Here is a 17,752-nt window from a genome sequence, read left to right as displayed (position 1 = left end):
CTAATTAAAATGTTCAGTAAAACTAAATACAATGGAAGATGCAGGGGGGTTTGTACCCAATAGAGAGCTTGTTTGCCCTGTAATCTGATTCAAACACAAAATCTGAAGGGTTTGTAATTTCTGTTTGAACATGTTCTTGGAGGAGTAAAGGGAGAACTGAGACATGGCAACTGGCCTAACATATGTTTCCTGGATGGTGACAGATTTTATTATATTCACCTTATGCATGAAGAGGAACATAAATATTTTTATTGATGTCAAAATATTCCTTTAGCAGGACTTGTTCACAAAATACTTCACTGTTTGAAACCTCTACCTTTTAGATTTAGAGTTGGTTTTGAATTTTGTGTAAGGGCCTATTGTCATAAAAAAAGATAAACCTCAGGGAAAGAGTAGAACACTTAGAAATTCTTTTATTCAGTGTTAACATTTAAGATGGCCCAGTGTGACTCTAGAATTCTGACTTAGCTTTAACAGCTTTCTCTAATATTGCTGAAAGTAGAATCAGGAGACACATTTTGTTTGCATCTGTCTTTTCCCTTCCCTTTTTCTTTCTACAGCTTCTCCTTGGTCTGCTGAAGTGTGTACCCCTTTTTATATTAAATTGACATACTTTCAATGTACCCTGGTGGATTTTAGCCTAGACATAGCTGGGTTTTTTTTGTTTAGTCTTGAAACACTTCCACTTCAAATTCAGGTGAGCCTTATGTTTAAGCAGGAGATTTGTAGATACAGATAGATATTTGCAGCTGGAGGTAGTTACTTGGCACTTTAAATGTCCTGAATTCCCTGTAGTTATTCGTGCCTCTGTACTGATGATTCAAAAATAATTTTCTGTGACACTGTTTCTAAAGTGTGCTGACACTTTTATGAGACTTTTTTTGTGGGACTTTCAGTACAGCTCAGGAATCAGAAGTATCCATTAGTGTGCTTGCTGTTTTATTAGGTTTTGTTGTTTACAGTTCAACTAAACAACACTTGTCACTTCGACTTCCAGCCTTTTCTCTAAGCAGTGTTATCCTTTTTTTTCTTTCTTTTTTTTTCTTACACACACACACACACCCCCCAAAAAAAAAAAATAATGAAGAGAATCTACTTCTAGAAAATTTGATATTTGGGAACTGCTCAACAAACTTATGTGTATCTATTCATTACCTGCTATTTTATCAAAAAGTGAGAAGAGGTATGTAAAGTGACATAACCCAACTAGAAAACTCTATGTACTGTTTTGAAAGCCCAGGAAAGATTCTCAGAATGAATATGTAACTTTTATCTGAGACAGCAATATGCTGTTCATTTCTGATTGTTACTTAAATATTCAGTGTACCTGCACACAATTTTAATCACCATGAAAAGGAATGTTAAGAAAACTCTTTTGCAACTATTAGTAAGGTTTAGATCTGAAGTAATGAGATACTAGCTGGGTATTTGTCTCTAATAGTAAATGAAGGACAAAGAGGCTGGGAGCTTATGATAGGGCTTAACATACAAATCTTCAGCCTGCTTCAAATATGGGGCTAATTTTCATTGTGCAGGTCACAGAAAAAGAGGAATAAATCACTATATTTTTATCATATGCTTTTATGGTATCTCTTGTTTCATTTCTAGAACAGTGGCATAGGTTTTATTGGAATTGTAGCAGGCATTTGGATGTAATGTTGAATACTGAAGTAATACTTCACATTCTGAATCACTTCTTTGCTTGTTCTGTAAAATCCTCTTCACATTGGTACTCAAATATGAGTAACCAATAATGATACATTTTCCTAGACTGTCAGCAAGACTTGTGCTGATGAGCTAAACCCCTTAATTTAGGTGGGAACTTTATCATTCTCTTCAGTGGGCAAGTGTTTCACCTATGTTTTCACAATGACTTGCAATCTACGAAGAAATGAAGCTGACAAGCACGAAGTGCTAATAGGAACCACCGTTGAAGAGAAAACAGAATCACTAGAATTTTGGGGTTGGTTTGTTTGTGAGCACTGAATACACTGTGGCTTTGTGTGTGTGAATTAAGTGTCTTGATTGTAAAGATTTCTTACAAGGTCACACAAGATTGAGTAAATGGAGGAGGGAGGAATGGAGGTAGTTCTGGCCTCGTTCACTGTGGAGGAATGAAGGCAGTGGGTTGATTAGCATTGATAACATGCAGCTGTGACCTTGCCTCAGAGGCAGTGGGTTGATTGACATGGAAAATGTGCAGCTGTAGCTCGTTCCCACTAAGTGGTTAAATAGCCCTGAAGATTGTAGGAGAGGGGGGTTGGATGGAGGAGGAGTTGTGTGGTCTGATTGCTGGAGGAAGAAGATACAGCACAGACAGTCGAATCTGACCAATGGTAAAGCCTTGTTGCAGCCTGCTAGTTTGTATGTGCTGCAACAGTTTGCTGCTGTGGAAGTTGCGGTAGATGAGACTACTCAGTTGTGCCTCCCTTTCCTCCTCCTTCAATGTATTTACAATCAGGCAGTGGATACCACTGTTGGTGCTTTAAGGTAATGAGGTCATCGGCTTATTGAGGAGCACCTCAAATGCCAATTAAATTTTTTTATTAAAACAAAAATAATCTGTATGAATTTATCATAGGCAGAAGGACAGAAAGGACATTTTGTTAGCAGAAGTATGCTCCAGTATAGTCCTAGTTTCTGTTTTGCCCTGCCAGTGAGTCTTTGGACTGCTGCGAAGATTACCAGATTGATAATTTTTCCTGAGAAGTTCTGTTTCTCCATCTCCACAGAGGATGATTGCTGGGATGCCAGTACCCTGATGGGGATTTTTAATGGGGACAACTGTCAACAAAAAAAAAAGTTAGTGTCGCTTTTTTTCATCTGGTATGTGATCCTGGCTATTTCAAACCAGAAGAGAAACTGAAGTGGCAGCCTGGAGGTGGCAGCCACAGATGGGATTTTGAAACTACCACCCCCTGCTGCTTAAACTGTTTGAGTTCTTTGTTTTTTCTCGTTCCTGCAAAATCCAGAGAAGACTTAGTTAATTATGTAGTCAGGTTTCTAGGTAGCTCGTGTTTTGATCTGTCTAGCCAGTCGTGGTGACCTGTACCCCTGGATTCTGAAGTATGCATCATGTATGTGATGTGTTTTCCTCTTACTTTTGACACTAAACTGCTTACACTTGGAAAAGTAAATACACTGACATCTTAAAGTGAATGTTTTTTAACACTTAGGACAACCTCATAAAAGGTTTTATTAATAATAAAAAATGTGGCTAGAACAAAAACATTATTGCAACAACATGTACTAATTTAATGTAATCTGATTTTACTGTTGCTTCTTTAGGTTATATATTTTAAAATTAATTAATGGATTTATTATCATTAGTCTGTTCTTTCAAGGTTGCAAGTGGACACCATCCAAATTTATGTCTTGTTTATGGCACAACCATGATCAGTTAGTATTTAGTTGCAGTTGTGATGTTATTTCTAAAGGTTACAAATAATTCAAGATTTCCAGCAGATATTTTGCAGCTAGAACCGTAATATGGCTGTATGAATCTGTAGTTTTACACGTCCTTCACATAATGCATTACTGACTCTCATCATGTTTTGCACTGTGGTTATCAATCACAATTACTGAAAAGTTGTTGGTAGGCATCTAGAGAAGTTTTCTGGAAATGCATTCCTTGTATATTTTGTGGCACACACGTTTTGTTACAACAAAATTGCTATTTGCAATTTCACCATGATGTATTTCTGTTGAGTTAGTGCCAGCTTTTTGAAAATAGGATACAATGTGTCATGTGGTTTTTCAGATTTGAAAAGTTGTAACACCTATGTAGCACCTACTTAATTTGATACTGAAAAAAACAACTTTTTTATTTAGATTCAGATTTTGCTCTTGTTAGGGTCTCTCTGTACGTACTTAAATGGCTATAAGGACAGATCTTGGTCCAGAAAATGTTATTACAGTTAGAAAGTTAGGTGTTCAAATGTCAAAAAGATACAGGCACAAATTAGCCTATTAAACTTTAGGTAGGACCATTGTTCGTTGCATTGATTGCCTTTAATTATGTAAGTGCATTCTTCCTCCCCCACGAAGAACCTGCCCTCATTAGTATACAGGATAAATAGTGCTCAGTTAATTACCAGTTATTTGATACTTTGTTTTGTGTTTGAGTTTGCAGTTGCATTATTTATGTACTGAATGCCATTCAAATCCTGTTGAGAAAACAGAATTATTAATTTCCTAATGTGCATTCCTGTAGAACTCTGTTCTGTATTGAGTACTGTCAAACAGTGGGTTATCATTTTATGTACTAGTATTTAGCATGATCAGGGTGAAGCATTTCTTCCAGTTCTGAAATCACTTTAAGACATTACTTCTCATAACACATAACAGTATACAATATTTTTTTATGTTTATATTCAAACTTCCTTTAATTTCAAATGCATTTGTGACTGCTGAGATGTCTGCAGGTCAGCTGTAACGTCTTTCGTATAAAGTGCAATGCAAAACTAATGAGCACGTCTGAAAAGCATGTTTTAAAAGCCTTCTAGCTCTTTGCCTGAAAACTTCAGGATGGGAACCTGAAATTACCTAAATTCTCTAGATCAGCAGTCAGCTAATATCACTGCCCTTTCCCCTCACTAGAATTCTCTCCTCATTCACTGGACTTCTGTTATTACAAGAATAACTGAATCAAATCAGGTAAACAACACCTTCTTTAAGTACAAAACCACAAGTCAATGCCAGAGTAGGTCTAACTTGTGCACTGTCCACAAGATCAATTTAAAAGAAATAGTCAGCAATATACTTCAAAGGAGAAAGACTGCTTTTGAGTGTTTGGGTTTACGCAACCTTAATGAAGTCATTTTAATGCAATTGCTTTCCCAGGCTCCTCTTCACATCCCAGCCTTGGTGCCCTTACTCAGTGACTCTTACTTTTCAGACTTGGTCCATTGTAGTAATATTAGTTAGTCACTTCCAGAGTACCCAGCAATATAACACAGGATCTTGACTGGGATCCCACAGATGCTGTGTAACAGCATGTTTGTTGAGTTAGTTGGATCTCACAATATGGAGCTCAAGAAGGCCTTGTATCTCTTATGTGAATGTTACCTCAGATGTGGAAAACCAGGTGATAACTTGATCCAGCATAAAGAAAGAGTGGCATAGACAGACATTGCTTAATATGGCAGAAAGTCTCCTGGTGGTTACTAAGCCAAAAATAATTTCAGCAAATCGGAACTGACAGTTTTTTAATATTGGACCAGTATTTTACATGATGTGGCCATCTTTTTTTTGACCCAATACTGGGAACTCTGTAGCCAGATTTATTGTGTTACCAAACACAGCCCTACACAGTTGTCTTCCAAACCCTAATGCCTGCATCCATTTTCCATTTCTCACTTTCCTGCATGGGATTTTTTTCTCTTTCATTTTTGCCCCGCTCCTTTTGCATTGTTTGCTATATTGACTTTCAGGCAAACTTCTCTTCTTCCTGAAGTCCATTTTTCTTACCTGCTATAGTAAATTGAAAAGATCAGTCACAGGAATGTTTATTGAAAAAAATTTAAATACAGTTCCATCTCAAGATCTGTCTAGGCTTGTTCCTCTCCGCTAGTCCTTGGATATTTTTTTTCCTATCTGCAAAACTTTAGCTTTAAAATAGTTTTATCTTACATCTTAAATAACATACAGAATTACATCTAAAAAAAGAAAATGGAAATTGCTATCATGGTATTTCCTTATTTCTGAGAGTTTAGGTTGCTTAACTGTTTTATTTTACCATTTTTTTCTTTTTTTTTTTTTTTCCTAGCTTGATTTCTGATGTTAAGATCTTCCTTAGAGCAAAGTAAAGATTCTATGAAACAATCAAGTAGGATAGTAGTGAGATGAGATAGTGTCATGAAAGTCGATGACCAGTTAGGGATATTTCTAGGTAGATACCATTAAAAGAACTTAATCTTTTTTCCTAGGTAAGCCACAGAATGAAAATCTTGGAGACTCTTTGTCTTACATTTATGAAGCAGTTCTTGCAGATGGTGAGTTGAATTCCCCTTGCATTTACTTGAATAAAGCCAGTACTCTTCAGAAAATTAAATTTGTTTTCTTACATCTTGTCAGACATGAAAGGCAATAAATTAACCTTACTATAGCATACAGTTGTGTAGAGGAACATGCCTTGTTCTCAAACATCCACCCACAGATCTATACCCACACATTCTCCTGAGGAGTGTGAAAGGGGGACAGAGATTCAGCTGGGACATTTCCTTTTTTTGTTTTGTTTCGGAGTAGAGAAATGGAGAGCTTTCTTTTTGTGTTCCCAGCTTGTAGTGAAGAGAGAGCTGATATGAAATTGCAGATCAGTCCTACTCGCATTACATTTGTAGCATCGCTCATTGTCAGACAGTTTTTGGGAGAAGCCCTGCATCATGACTTCAGTGCCTGTTGATACTTGTCATTCTGGTTTATTTATATTTGTGAAAGCCCATAAAGAGTTATAGTAGAGAAAACAGGCAAAATCTCCACTTCCTAGTGAAGAGCTACATAGCATCTTTCCTATCCCCAGTTCTTACTTAACTTGATTTCTGGGTTGACACTGTTGTGTACTGATCGGCTTAACAGCAGCATCATGCTAACTGATAGAAAAGCTTGGGTAAGTTATTTTGGAGTTCCTGGTATAGCAGTTCTGTGCTGCTGGACTCTAAGGTTAGTGACTCTATGGGTCATCTTTGCTGGCAAAGTGGAGCGCTGCAAGCTCAGTGACTCTTCCTTACTGGCACTAATTTAGTGTACATGTCAATGATGTGTGGAGTTTAGAATTTTAGCTGCTTCAGTTAATTTCAAGACACCAGCATCAACCTGTGTGCTTTTAAATGCTCCAGTTATTCCTGCTCACCATGCTTTCATTCACAATGCAGAAGAATTTTGGAGCATGCACGTTGGTTTCTTTTCAGATAAAGCTAAAAGGGAAAATGCACTTATGGTGCTCACTGGGTTCACTTCAGACACTGAAAGGTGTGCATTCTACAGGTCTAGACCAGAACTAGTTGGAAATATGCCTCTTTGAAATGTGGAAGGGAGTATTTAGCACCAACTGTTTCCCTCTACTAAATTTTTTTCTATTGGTCTCCCGCTCCTTTCTGATAGGAACTGTTTATGACTTTCTTGGTACCTTGAGTGCACTGGTGTGGTCTCAAGCAGAAAACTCCTGGAAAGCTGCAGTGTTTTATGCCTACAAACCTACTGTCAAGGCTTCCAAGGATATCTCTTTTGATTGTGTGTTGAATGTGCCATGGGCCAGTGCGTTGAAGAAGTTTGTTGATATAAAGAAGGAGTTTTGTTATTACTGGCTCATCATCCAGGTGCTCAATAAGCTGGCGTCACTGTTCCTGTCATTCATGAATGTGATGTCCAAAAAATGAGACAGTAAAAGAGGGAGTGGTCAGAGAGAACAGAATCCTAAGAAAAGAAAGGACTAGGGAATTGTTTCTCCAAGCTACTCCCATGTTAAACCCTGACTCTCTTTATATGAATCCTTTTCTGCTTTTATAGGTGGACTTGAAGAGCAGCTTAAGTCCAAGTTTCCCATCAGCTGAATGGTTGATGTTGTATTAAAGTGAACTGAGGATTTTCCAGCTAAGAAAATCTTGTATTAAAATCAAAAATTTCACTTAATCTTCGCTCAAGTTGCCTGGACCACAGTTCTCAGTCAGCTTTTGGTAGTCGACAGCATTGATTGTATGTAGCCTGTGCTGCTTAACAATGTTTAGTTACTGCTAAGAGGACCAAAAAGATTCTCAATTGCTGTGATGAGTGAAAAGGCCAACTAGAAAAGTGGGTTTCCCAATAATTGTATCCTGTATGTGAGGTTCAGACTGACTCCCGCATGAGTGTAAGGCAATACGTGGTCATTTCTTCTGTGGTGGTGCAATAGGGAGCAGTGATTTGATACCACTGCAGAACTTTGGAAGGAAAAGTAGCCCAAGAAGTGAAATGATCGCAGTTTCCAAGATTCAGCATGTCAGTCTTTACAAAGCCAAGAAAGGAAATATGGCAGCTGCAAATGAGCCAGTGTTTGTGCCCTGTAGAAAGCAGGTTGATCTTCAGGTAACCAGACAGGATTTGGCTTTGGATGAATTCTGAAAAAATGTTTCCAGGCACTTTTTGTTCTTCTTTTTTCTTTACAATAAGAAGGAAATGTATGCAGTGCTGAATTGTATGTGTGACACAAAACAGAAGTGTCAGGAGGAATTATAAACCAAGAAAGGATTTTTGCTAGAACCCTATAAATTCACAAAATAACAGCACTTTATGTAAAGTCTGAAGTGGAGACTGGCATGCTGAAATCTGAGGTTTGTTTTGACTGCACAGATATTGTACGAAAGAGGGATAAATCAAGGGAAGATGGAATTTAGACTTTAACTGGAATGAAAGTTAAACAGATCAGAAGTGTAAAGCTAAACAAGAAATCTAAAGCAACAAGGGTGGGAAGAGCAGTAAGTGGATGACAGGACACATAAAAAAGCCCTAGACCATAACAAATTATATCCAATAAAGCAAAGATAGATGGGGAATGAGCAAGCACTAACAAATCAATAAGAAGTGATTGACTAAAGTGCAATTGTGCAAGGCCTTGAGGGAAGAGGTCAGACAGTACATTGGAAAATGGAAAAACAATATGATCACTGAGATCCTTTTGGGGAATATGAGCTACAGGCAGATGTGAAAACAATTGATTTGCCTAGTGAGTGATGGAAAAGATCCAGTTGTGGAATGCTAATCACCGTGATATGAATATATGAGCACTTATTCCTGTAGGTGATAATAGAGCAAGTCAGCTCTTTAGCCACTCCGAAATGTTGTGTGTTTGCTGTGTTTCTTGTTTCTATATAAGAAAAGTAGACTTATTTTTATTACTAGATAGCTGTATTTTGAGAAGCTGTTGTGGTTCCTCAGGAAATTTTTTGCTCCCCAAGGAATCATTATTTATAATTTGTACTAAGGTTGGAAAAGTGAAGCAATCTTACTAGAATCTGGGAGTAGAGCCTTGTACCCACACAGATAAAATGTGAATGCCTTATTGTAGAATTGGCATTCAATATTTTACCTGCAAAATAGAGCTATCCTCAGATTTAGATGCTCATTAGGTAATACTCAGCTTCAGAAAAGTCTGTTCCCCAGCTGTGAAACAGTTCTGTCTTTTTTTAGCATGTGCTATTGAAGCTTGTATCCTAGCACTAATTAACTGGACCAATTAAGGACAGGCAAGCAGAGCACAAAAACGGTGGTTTTAAAATATAATAGCTGTCTTCCTATTAAGTTTAACAGCAGACATCTTTTGGTTCTGCTCAGAGGTCTCATCAAACTCACTTAAATGTGCATGTTGTGTTACCTGTAGCCTTTACCAAACTAAACCAGAGAAAGGCCAGGCCTTTGTAACAAAATAGGTGGCATCCCTTCTGCAGATAAAGAAGAGCTATAGGAGTACCTCTCTCTGCTATACTGTTCTTTCCTATAATGCTATCTGAAATCCTGTTTTACTAAAATGTGGCTCTTCTGGGGTCTAGGTGTTGGGTTAAAGGACAGTGTCTTAAAAGATAAAGACCTCACATTACTTTCCTATTCGTAACCCTAGAAAAAGGAAAACAATCAGGAGTTAGAAAGCAAGCATAGTTTTCAGAAATGTCTAAAAAACATCACTCTTGATTGTGTTCCTGAGAAAGTAGTGTACCTTTTAGCCTGCTTTAAGGTTCAGTAGATTTTAGCTATTTCAAACCAAAGGTGGGAGTAAATTGCAAACCAGCCTGTCCCCTAGTGAGTCAGTCTTGCTGACAACTGACTTTTTCCCCCCCCCCCCTTTAATACCAAATGTGTCTGGTGTGAATCTTTCTGCTGACAGCAGCTGTGGCAGCGTGGCACAGGGAGACATGTGGTCTCTTAGATAGACAAGTTCCATGTAATTTATTGCTGTACAGATAAAGAACAGCATCATAAATTTCATCCAGGCATTGGTAAGAGCCCTGTGCAGGTATTGGAGCTCTGCTGGTCATATGCAGGCTAAAATACACTGTTTGAGCTGCTGCAGTCCAAGCTGGCTTGTGTTACCAGAGTGATTCAAGGGATGCTGTAACATGGAGTATACTTGTCTTGTGTCAGTAAACATTTTCATGCTATTAATAATATGTATCCTGTACTTTGAGTAGGGCAAAGGCTGAGAATGCCAGCTACCAGCATTTCTCCCCCAGCCTCTCCCAATGCAGTTGTTAAAGGACTTCTCATTTATGTTAAACTTCATGTCCTTTCAGCCATGTAATTTTTTGAACTTTCATGACTGGAAAGAATATTCTTTATCAAGAGAATAGCTTCAAACATGGCCAAGAGGGGAAAGTTTGGCTGCTCACTGGTAGTTCCTTGAGGGTGGTATCTGTAAAAACTTTAACCCATATTCAGCCTGATATGTGAACACTTGGCCTGCCTGCCAGGTGTGCTTCCCTGAAGTATGGCTTGATTCTAAAGTGCTTCTCTCTAGCTATGTTCTTTTAGATCTATGTAATTCAAAATGTAACCTCGTGTCACATCTGTGTCCAAGCACAGTGTGCAGTTTGTGCCAGGCCAGTTATGAGAGGCTTGAATTGTAGTTATAGAAATATAGAGCCACTAGGCAGCTACAGCTAGCCCCTCTGGAATAATAAGGAAGTTGCAGGACCATTTTATCAGGCAAACACCTTTTGGAGGTCTGCTCACAACTGTGGATGCCTCTGCGTATCAGTCCTTTTGTCTTCAGTGGTAATTTGAGTCAGCAGCAGGAGGATAACCTGTCACTGTTCAAACAGCACATCTCAGATTTGGGGCAATGTTTAGTGCTGTATAATCCTTCACTGAAACAGAGGTGAGGGGTGTGTGTGTGTGTGCGCTGATACCCCAGAGAAATGGAATAGAAATGCCAGCTAGAGTGTTCTTACTCTGGTAGAACTCCAGTAACTCTGAAGTGGATAGATGGACTCTTCAATAAAACATCAGGCTTTAATAACTGAGAACTGCTGGTACACACAGAGGGCCAGACTTCAGTTTGCTTCTCCCTGGAGAAGAGACAGGATAAAAGCATGCAGAATGTAGAAAGTGGAAATAACAGGCTTGGGCTCCATCAACAGTTCTGCTCAGCAGCTAAATGACCTCAGGCAGGTAGCTGTTATTTCCAAAATAATCAGTGTGCCTAGCAGTTTAGGAACTTCTTGGGACTGTCTTCCTATGTGTCTAAAGCTCACAGAGCAGTAATGCTATTAATACTGCTGGTACAGCTGAAAATCATGTGTTTGACTGCTGTAAAAATAATAACATTAATTGATAATATAGTAAAACACAAACTTAGTCCCAAAAAGCCTCTAAATGTATGCATCCTAACCAAAGCACTGATTGTTGAGTTTAAGTCAAATCTTTCTTCCAAGCCACAGACCAGTTACAAACTAGTTAGTTGTCATAGCCTTGCATAGTCTCTGAATATACAGTTACAGTTATATAAAAGTATATATATAAAGAAACATCTAGTTTATGTGGAAATTATTTCTTAAATATTATTGGTAAATTAATGGTAAGTTGCTTTTTACTGTTTTGGGGTTATTTGAAGGCAGGATTTTTTGGTTTAACTATCAGATCCAATATGGCTACTCATAAGAAGACTTACATTGTGTTTAGATGCTTACATGAATCAATCCATTAGGCTACAATTATATCAGAGTGGGGTGTTTTTTATTGTTGTGTACAAAATTATACCTAATAATACAAGAACAGGTTGGTACGCACCTTTGCAATCAAATCAGCCTTTGCCTTACATGTATGAAGTGATGCATAAAGTATTAGATGTGGGGGCTGTTCCAGGGATTGCTCTGATAAGGGAGAGAAATAGATGTGAATGAAAATTACAGCACCATCAGTTGCTTAGATGACATAAACACCAACTCCAAATATTCAGAAAAGGAAAACCTGTTCTTCATAGCTTTTAAAGGAACTGTCAACTTGATGCTTATTTGGAAAAAAAATTGTTCACCGTAAATAAAGTAATAGAAACTTTTTGGAAACATGTGCAAAATAGGCCAACTCACAGAAATCTACTGTTTTTGACAGAAGAATGCAGCCATGCAGGAGGAACTGGGACTGAGAATGCTTTTGAGAAAAACAAAGGTAACTGTCAATCTATTTAAAAAAGATAGATGATTCAGCATAGAGAGAAAAATTATTTAAAGCTTGTTCAGTAGTGGATATGTTTACCTTGGTCTGGAATTTACCTGATAGGAAACAAATGAAAGAAGTTAAGATTTAAGTCAGATGTTTATATGTTTTAGAATGTATTTAGTATTGTTCTGTGATTTTTAGAAACCTTTCTGTTCCTAAGTCCTCTCTCACCATCAGTAAAAGAAAATTTTTCAGCAGAGCAGAAAAAGGGATTTGCTTTGAAATCATATCTTAGATAGGGTTTATGGTAAAAAATAATAAATCTCATCCTCATGCTGAGGAAAACAGGCTCATTGAATGAAGCCCAGTGTGGTGAATGTTTTCTGCCTCCATGTTTCTCACAGCCTTTCTCAAGTCATTTATAGAGCAATCCGTGCAGTTAGAGGCTGCCTTTCCATCCCACTCTGCTGCACTTTTCTGAGTTCATGCAACATTTACAAATACCCATATTTTAAGAGGATTAGCTTTCATAAATGTGTATGATAAACTCATGGTTGATAGCAGAAAGAATATGACGTGCGTAAGTCTTGTTTCCTAATTTTTCCACATAACAGAAGGTTATTTTGGGTTTTTTTTGTATGGCTTTACTTTCATCCATTTTTCTGCAGAGCACACATCTGTGTTTGGCTTGAAGGTTTTGAATTGCAATGAAGCTATTTACACATAAGCACCTTTTCAATTATACTTCACAGAACCCAGTGGGACCATCTCTGCCTTTACCTCATATTGTCTTGAGGAGGGGTCCTGCCATATTACATGGGATGACTCCTGCACTTACATGATCTGCTGAATTTAGCCTGAGTGTTCTTCCCTGTAATCCCCTTTGGCTTACTCTTTGACACTGGAACACCCTGTCTTTTCTTTCATGTGGCAGGTTGGCCACGCGCTTCATTACTTTTCCATTCCCTGCCATCTGCCTAACCAGATTTGCCCATATTTCTCATTCTCTTGTATGTTGTGTGATCTAGGGATGAGGACCTTGTTTGTAATTCAGTTGCAGTTCTTCAGCTAGCATTGCTTTAGCAAGACTTGAGGAAGAACTGAAATTTGCTAAGCTAGCAGGTATTTTGCTTTTGTAAAGCCAACTAAATTTTGGCTGTGAGATTCATTCCATGGGTAGCCTTAGAAAACACATAAATCTTTCATAAGTTTGTTTCTGCTATTTTTAATACCCCAAATCTGTCACATACATTGTTGACTCAAAACACATAGCAAGTACCAAGTAATCAAAGACAGAGACGGTTTATAATACTCATGTAGGCTGCAATATGGATAGCTAAATAGTGTATTTGAAAAGTTAGAATTTGGGAGCGGGAAGGAGGTTGGATGTGGCGTGGAAGTTGTTCAGAAGCCATGGTGAGGCATTAATTGTTGAATCCACAAGAGAGTAGAGAGGCTTCATTAAAAATTCTGAGTTTATGTGTAGGAATGCAATTTCAAAGTCATTTAATGAATTCGGTTAAAAATGTTAAATGAAAAGCAATAATGCATTCCAAAAGGCTTTGTGTAAAATATACCAAATTGATGTATTGAAGTTGCATGAATTAAGGGAACATTGAAGTAAAATTGAAAACATCAGCACTGTGCCCAATTAAGTGAATAACTGTTACAGTAAATGTGTGTGATTTTATTATTTAAATATGAACTTAAATTTAAGATCAATCCTTTCAATGTGACCATCAGCAGTAGATATTTGTCAAAAGTAAGCCAACAAAAGTAATGTGATGGAAATAGAGCATTACCCTCAGTAACAGACAGTAATTCCTGGTGGGAGAGACATGAATACTCAAGGGAAGATTATAACAGATTTTCCTTTCTTTTCAGCTTCTAGCTCATAGTGCTGTCTAAGGATCATTAGATATAGTTAATAATTTCTTAGACTTCAATCCTACAAGAAAGGGTCCAATTTTATTAATCCATTATTTTAATTGTTACTGCTCCATTTTAAGAATCTCACAGATAGGTCACCGTTATATAAAATGTTAAAAGAACACATTCACCAAGCAACAAATACCCTTTAATAAATCCTCTCTCTGATATTTCAGCATTATAATGATGTTCCTTTTATGTTTCTTTTAAGCTAATCTTCGCCTACAGTTTTAAATCCTTGTTGAATGATCATTTTTCTGAAAGCCTTAGCAATTAGTGGAGCTCCTTAGCCATTGCTTTCAGGTTAAAAGTGAGACTGTAAAGGATTCACAGTGAAGATGTCCAGAATGTAGGTGTTCAAAAGACCTGTACATCAGGCAACACCTTCTACCCACAATTAAACAAATACTGTCTGTACTTGTTCCATTTGTGTTACTAGAATCTCATTACTTTAGTATTAAACGCTTATGAGCTACATTGTTTTAGTTAATGCCACCAAGCCAAGTATTGCTTAATCTCTGATGCAGTGTTTGTTCAGCACTGACAAGTAACACTTGACATGGTTGTTTCATGTTCTACATTTTAGGACAGTGTGTGCAACTGCTGGTAGGAATCTGAGTGCTGGAGATGGTTGCTCTGGAGTTTGGTTATTAAATATATAGTAGTGATAATAGAGATCCCTGTTACTCTTGGACTGTTGTACGTGTCTTTCACTGATTCTCAGGTAGACCTGACATTTAGTGAAAGAGTTTGTGCTTGATGGTTTTTAGCTAATAAATTGCTAACTGCTTTCACAGTCAGTAGGGGAATTGCTGTTTCTCTTGAATATCCAAGTCTGATGCAAAGGCTGCATTTTCTTCATAATTTGTCTGAACTCTAGGGCTGTGTAATCCCAATACTGACTGAGTTGAGGTCCTGATACTGTAGTTATATGTCACTAAGCATAATAAAAATACTAAAATGCAGTTAATGTGGGAGGAAAATATTATCCTAATTTGAACGAGCTTGTTAGCACTAGCATTGACCTTCCTAGTAGATGAATTATTGTGGACATTAAAAGGTGGAAGTTAATACTGTCATCTTTGATAAGCAGAGTGCAGGCTAGAAATAAAGCTGTCGTGAACTTCACATAGATTAGAATGCATCCACACGATCCCTGAAGAATGATCACTGACAGAAAGCTGACATCGGAAAATCCAGTGCCTACCAGATTTGTTATTCAGTCCTTTCATTTTGTCAATCTGATAATGAAATATTTCTTGTCTTTGCAAGACTCCTTTGCTTAAAGTGGAAGACAAATTTTCAGAAGAAGCATGCACCTCATATGAGTTGTCTTAAGTAAATTCTATATGATTAAAATTGATGGGAGACTTAAAATATGAACACGTAATATTCCCAAAGTACGCGCTGTGGGCATATAGTATCCTAGCTGTTCACGTCAGCAAGGGTTCAGGCCTTCCATTTTCTGAAGAGCGGTGCTAAAGTCTAGTCTTCACAGTGATAATCATAGAAACTAATGTAGTTACTTTTTGAGCTGGAATAGTTAAACTGCATTGAATTGTGCGTGGATTCTCATTCAGAATCAAAATAACCTTTGTTCAGTGAGCCTATTTAACTTTCAAAACAAATTAAAACAAATGGAATTAAAACTATTTCAGTAAAGTATGTTTGCACGCAGGTTCAGTGTAATTTTATCAGTTTACATTGAATTCACAGTTTAAATTTAGAATTAGTTTGCTTTAAAGGCATGAGACTATAAGCAGGAGTAGGGTAGGAAAATTTACTAGCTGGTGACCAATGCTGAACCTGCACACCTTAGATGTTCAAAGAACTTTTAGCTTCCTTAATGAAGCAAGGACAAATGATGCTACTTTTTTTTTTTCCTTTCTTTTTTTTTTCTTTTTCTAAGATCTTTCCAACAACCAAAGCACACTTCTGGGAAAAAAAAAAAATCTACATCAGACATAGCATACCCAAGTTTCTGTACTGCATTGTCTGGCATAACTTCACTTAGTAGGCACATTTATTATAGAAGTTTATGAAGTCTGTGCCTTCTTAAGCAAGGCAAATTTGGTAAGGAAAGGAAACATTTTGTATCAGACGAACTGGTACATATGGGGGAAATAAAGGCAAGCAAGAAGTGAGAAAACTAATTGTAAATTACCAATACTGATGCTAAATGTAAATAGTTCTGTGCCGCTTAGGAGTACTGTGTGGTTTGTATAGCTCAGTCACTTGGGCACTTTTGGAAAAACCTCAAAATGGCTGCAGTACTTGTTTGAGCAAAGCCAGATTGCTACTGTTCTGTATTCTGCCCATCACTAATTTATATTAATATTCTACATTCATTTGAGAGGAAAATATGTGCCTGAAAAGTTATTTATGTCCTTGAATGTAATTGACTGTGAATATTCCATAATTTACAGTAATACAAGATACTCTTGATGACTCTCAGGATATTTTCTCACCAGCCAGTCAAGACTTTAACTCTGAGCTGCTCGGAATGATACTATTAATCTAACTAGGTTACTGCAATATGCTGGGTAATCCTGTGTGATGAAGAGCTGCTGCAGTCCTTTGAGATGGGTGACAAGAGCGTTTTGTACAGGGTAATGGAGTGTCTGGAAAGGAGTAGTAGTGATACAACTGTAAAGTGGCAGGTGTGAAGAATAGCTTTTCTGAAACGTAGGCTTAGTCAGAGCTCTGCAGATGCAGTTGTCAGTTCTTTTATATTTTCTCATTAAAATTCTGTGATTTGGTGAAGGAATCACTATGGCTTTTGGGCCTTTACTGGTATAGCAGAGCAGAAAAGAAACTGGTTGCAAGCTATCTGTATGACTGGCATAGCATTTCCAAACCCAGAATATCCTACGCAAAAAATGTATGCCTTCAGTCATTCATTTTGTCTGTAAAGGAAGGCAGAGACCATAGCCTGTGTTAAGATCTTTGTCTACCGTCATAGTCACTTGGTCACAGGTATCACTGCCTTTACATAAATCCTTCCTGCAGCCAGGCAGGCTGATGTTGTAAATGTGTAGCATGCCCTTGTTTACATATAGAGAAAGCAAGAGTGGTAAAAATCCCACTTTGTCCCAGTGTATGAGAGTTTGTTGTTCTGAGACTAGAAAACTGGCTGATCTTGTGACTTCATTGGTCACGATGTTTTTGGTGTAAAGGCCTTGTCTTTGACTTCACAAGACAAAATGTATGAGAAGAATCTGTTTATATAAATAAAGGCTGCAGGTTCAGGACTTCAGAGGTGAGCTCTGATTATCAAAGGGGGGAACCTCATCACATTTGCAGAAAAAGGAATATTGCCAGGCTTTCATGCAGTGCTCTTAATGTGACTCCAAATGCCATATGAGCTATATATTGGAAACAACATCATTGCTATGTTTTGTTGCTGGGTTTGTTAACGATGTCCTCATTCCGCATTATATATTTCAGGTCACCACACTTGCTCTGATGTTAACTTGACAGATGTCAGGGGAGTATCAGAAAAAACGGAACTCTGTTTTAAAACAGAGATGCTTTCTGAAACGTTAGAAACTAATGAGCAGTCAATACTGGTGCTTCCAGGAAGAATATCATGTGAGGTAAGGTTTTTGGGTGCTAAAATCGTTAGGATAACAGTCAGTGCTCTTCTCCTCTTCCTGCTGTAAACTCATTCATACTATTAACAGTTTTGAAAACCGATAGC

The 17,752-nt window shown here is 37.6% G+C and overlaps 1 protein-coding gene across 6 annotated transcripts in view; it reads left to right on the top strand.

Annotated features, from left to right (window-relative positions):
• The window catches only part of BANK1 (B cell scaffold protein with ankyrin repeats 1), a 167,067-nt gene that overhangs the window by 27,323 nt on the left and 121,992 nt on the right, over window positions 1-17,752 (top strand). For 2 of the 6 annotated variants that reach the window (XM_055720306.1, XM_055720268.1), the window contains 3 exons: window positions 5,928-5,993; window positions 12,076-12,132; window positions 17,500-17,648. In XM_055720306.1, the coding sequence (XP_055576281.1) occupies window positions 5,928-5,993; window positions 12,076-12,132; window positions 17,500-17,648 (272 nt within the window). The remainder of the gene's footprint in view (window positions 1-5,927; window positions 5,994-12,075; window positions 12,133-17,499; window positions 17,649-17,752) is intronic. The other 4 variants (XM_055720274.1, XM_055720291.1, XM_055720283.1 and 1 more) reach the window with 4 other exon arrangements.

Source organism: Falco cherrug, chromosome 1 (genome assembly GCF_023634085.1).
Source record: "Falco cherrug isolate bFalChe1 chromosome 1, bFalChe1.pri, whole genome shotgun sequence".
Lineage (NCBI taxonomy): Eukaryota > Metazoa > Chordata > Aves > Falconiformes > Falconidae > Falco > Falco cherrug.
This window is presented reverse-complemented; position numbering and strand designations above follow the sequence as displayed.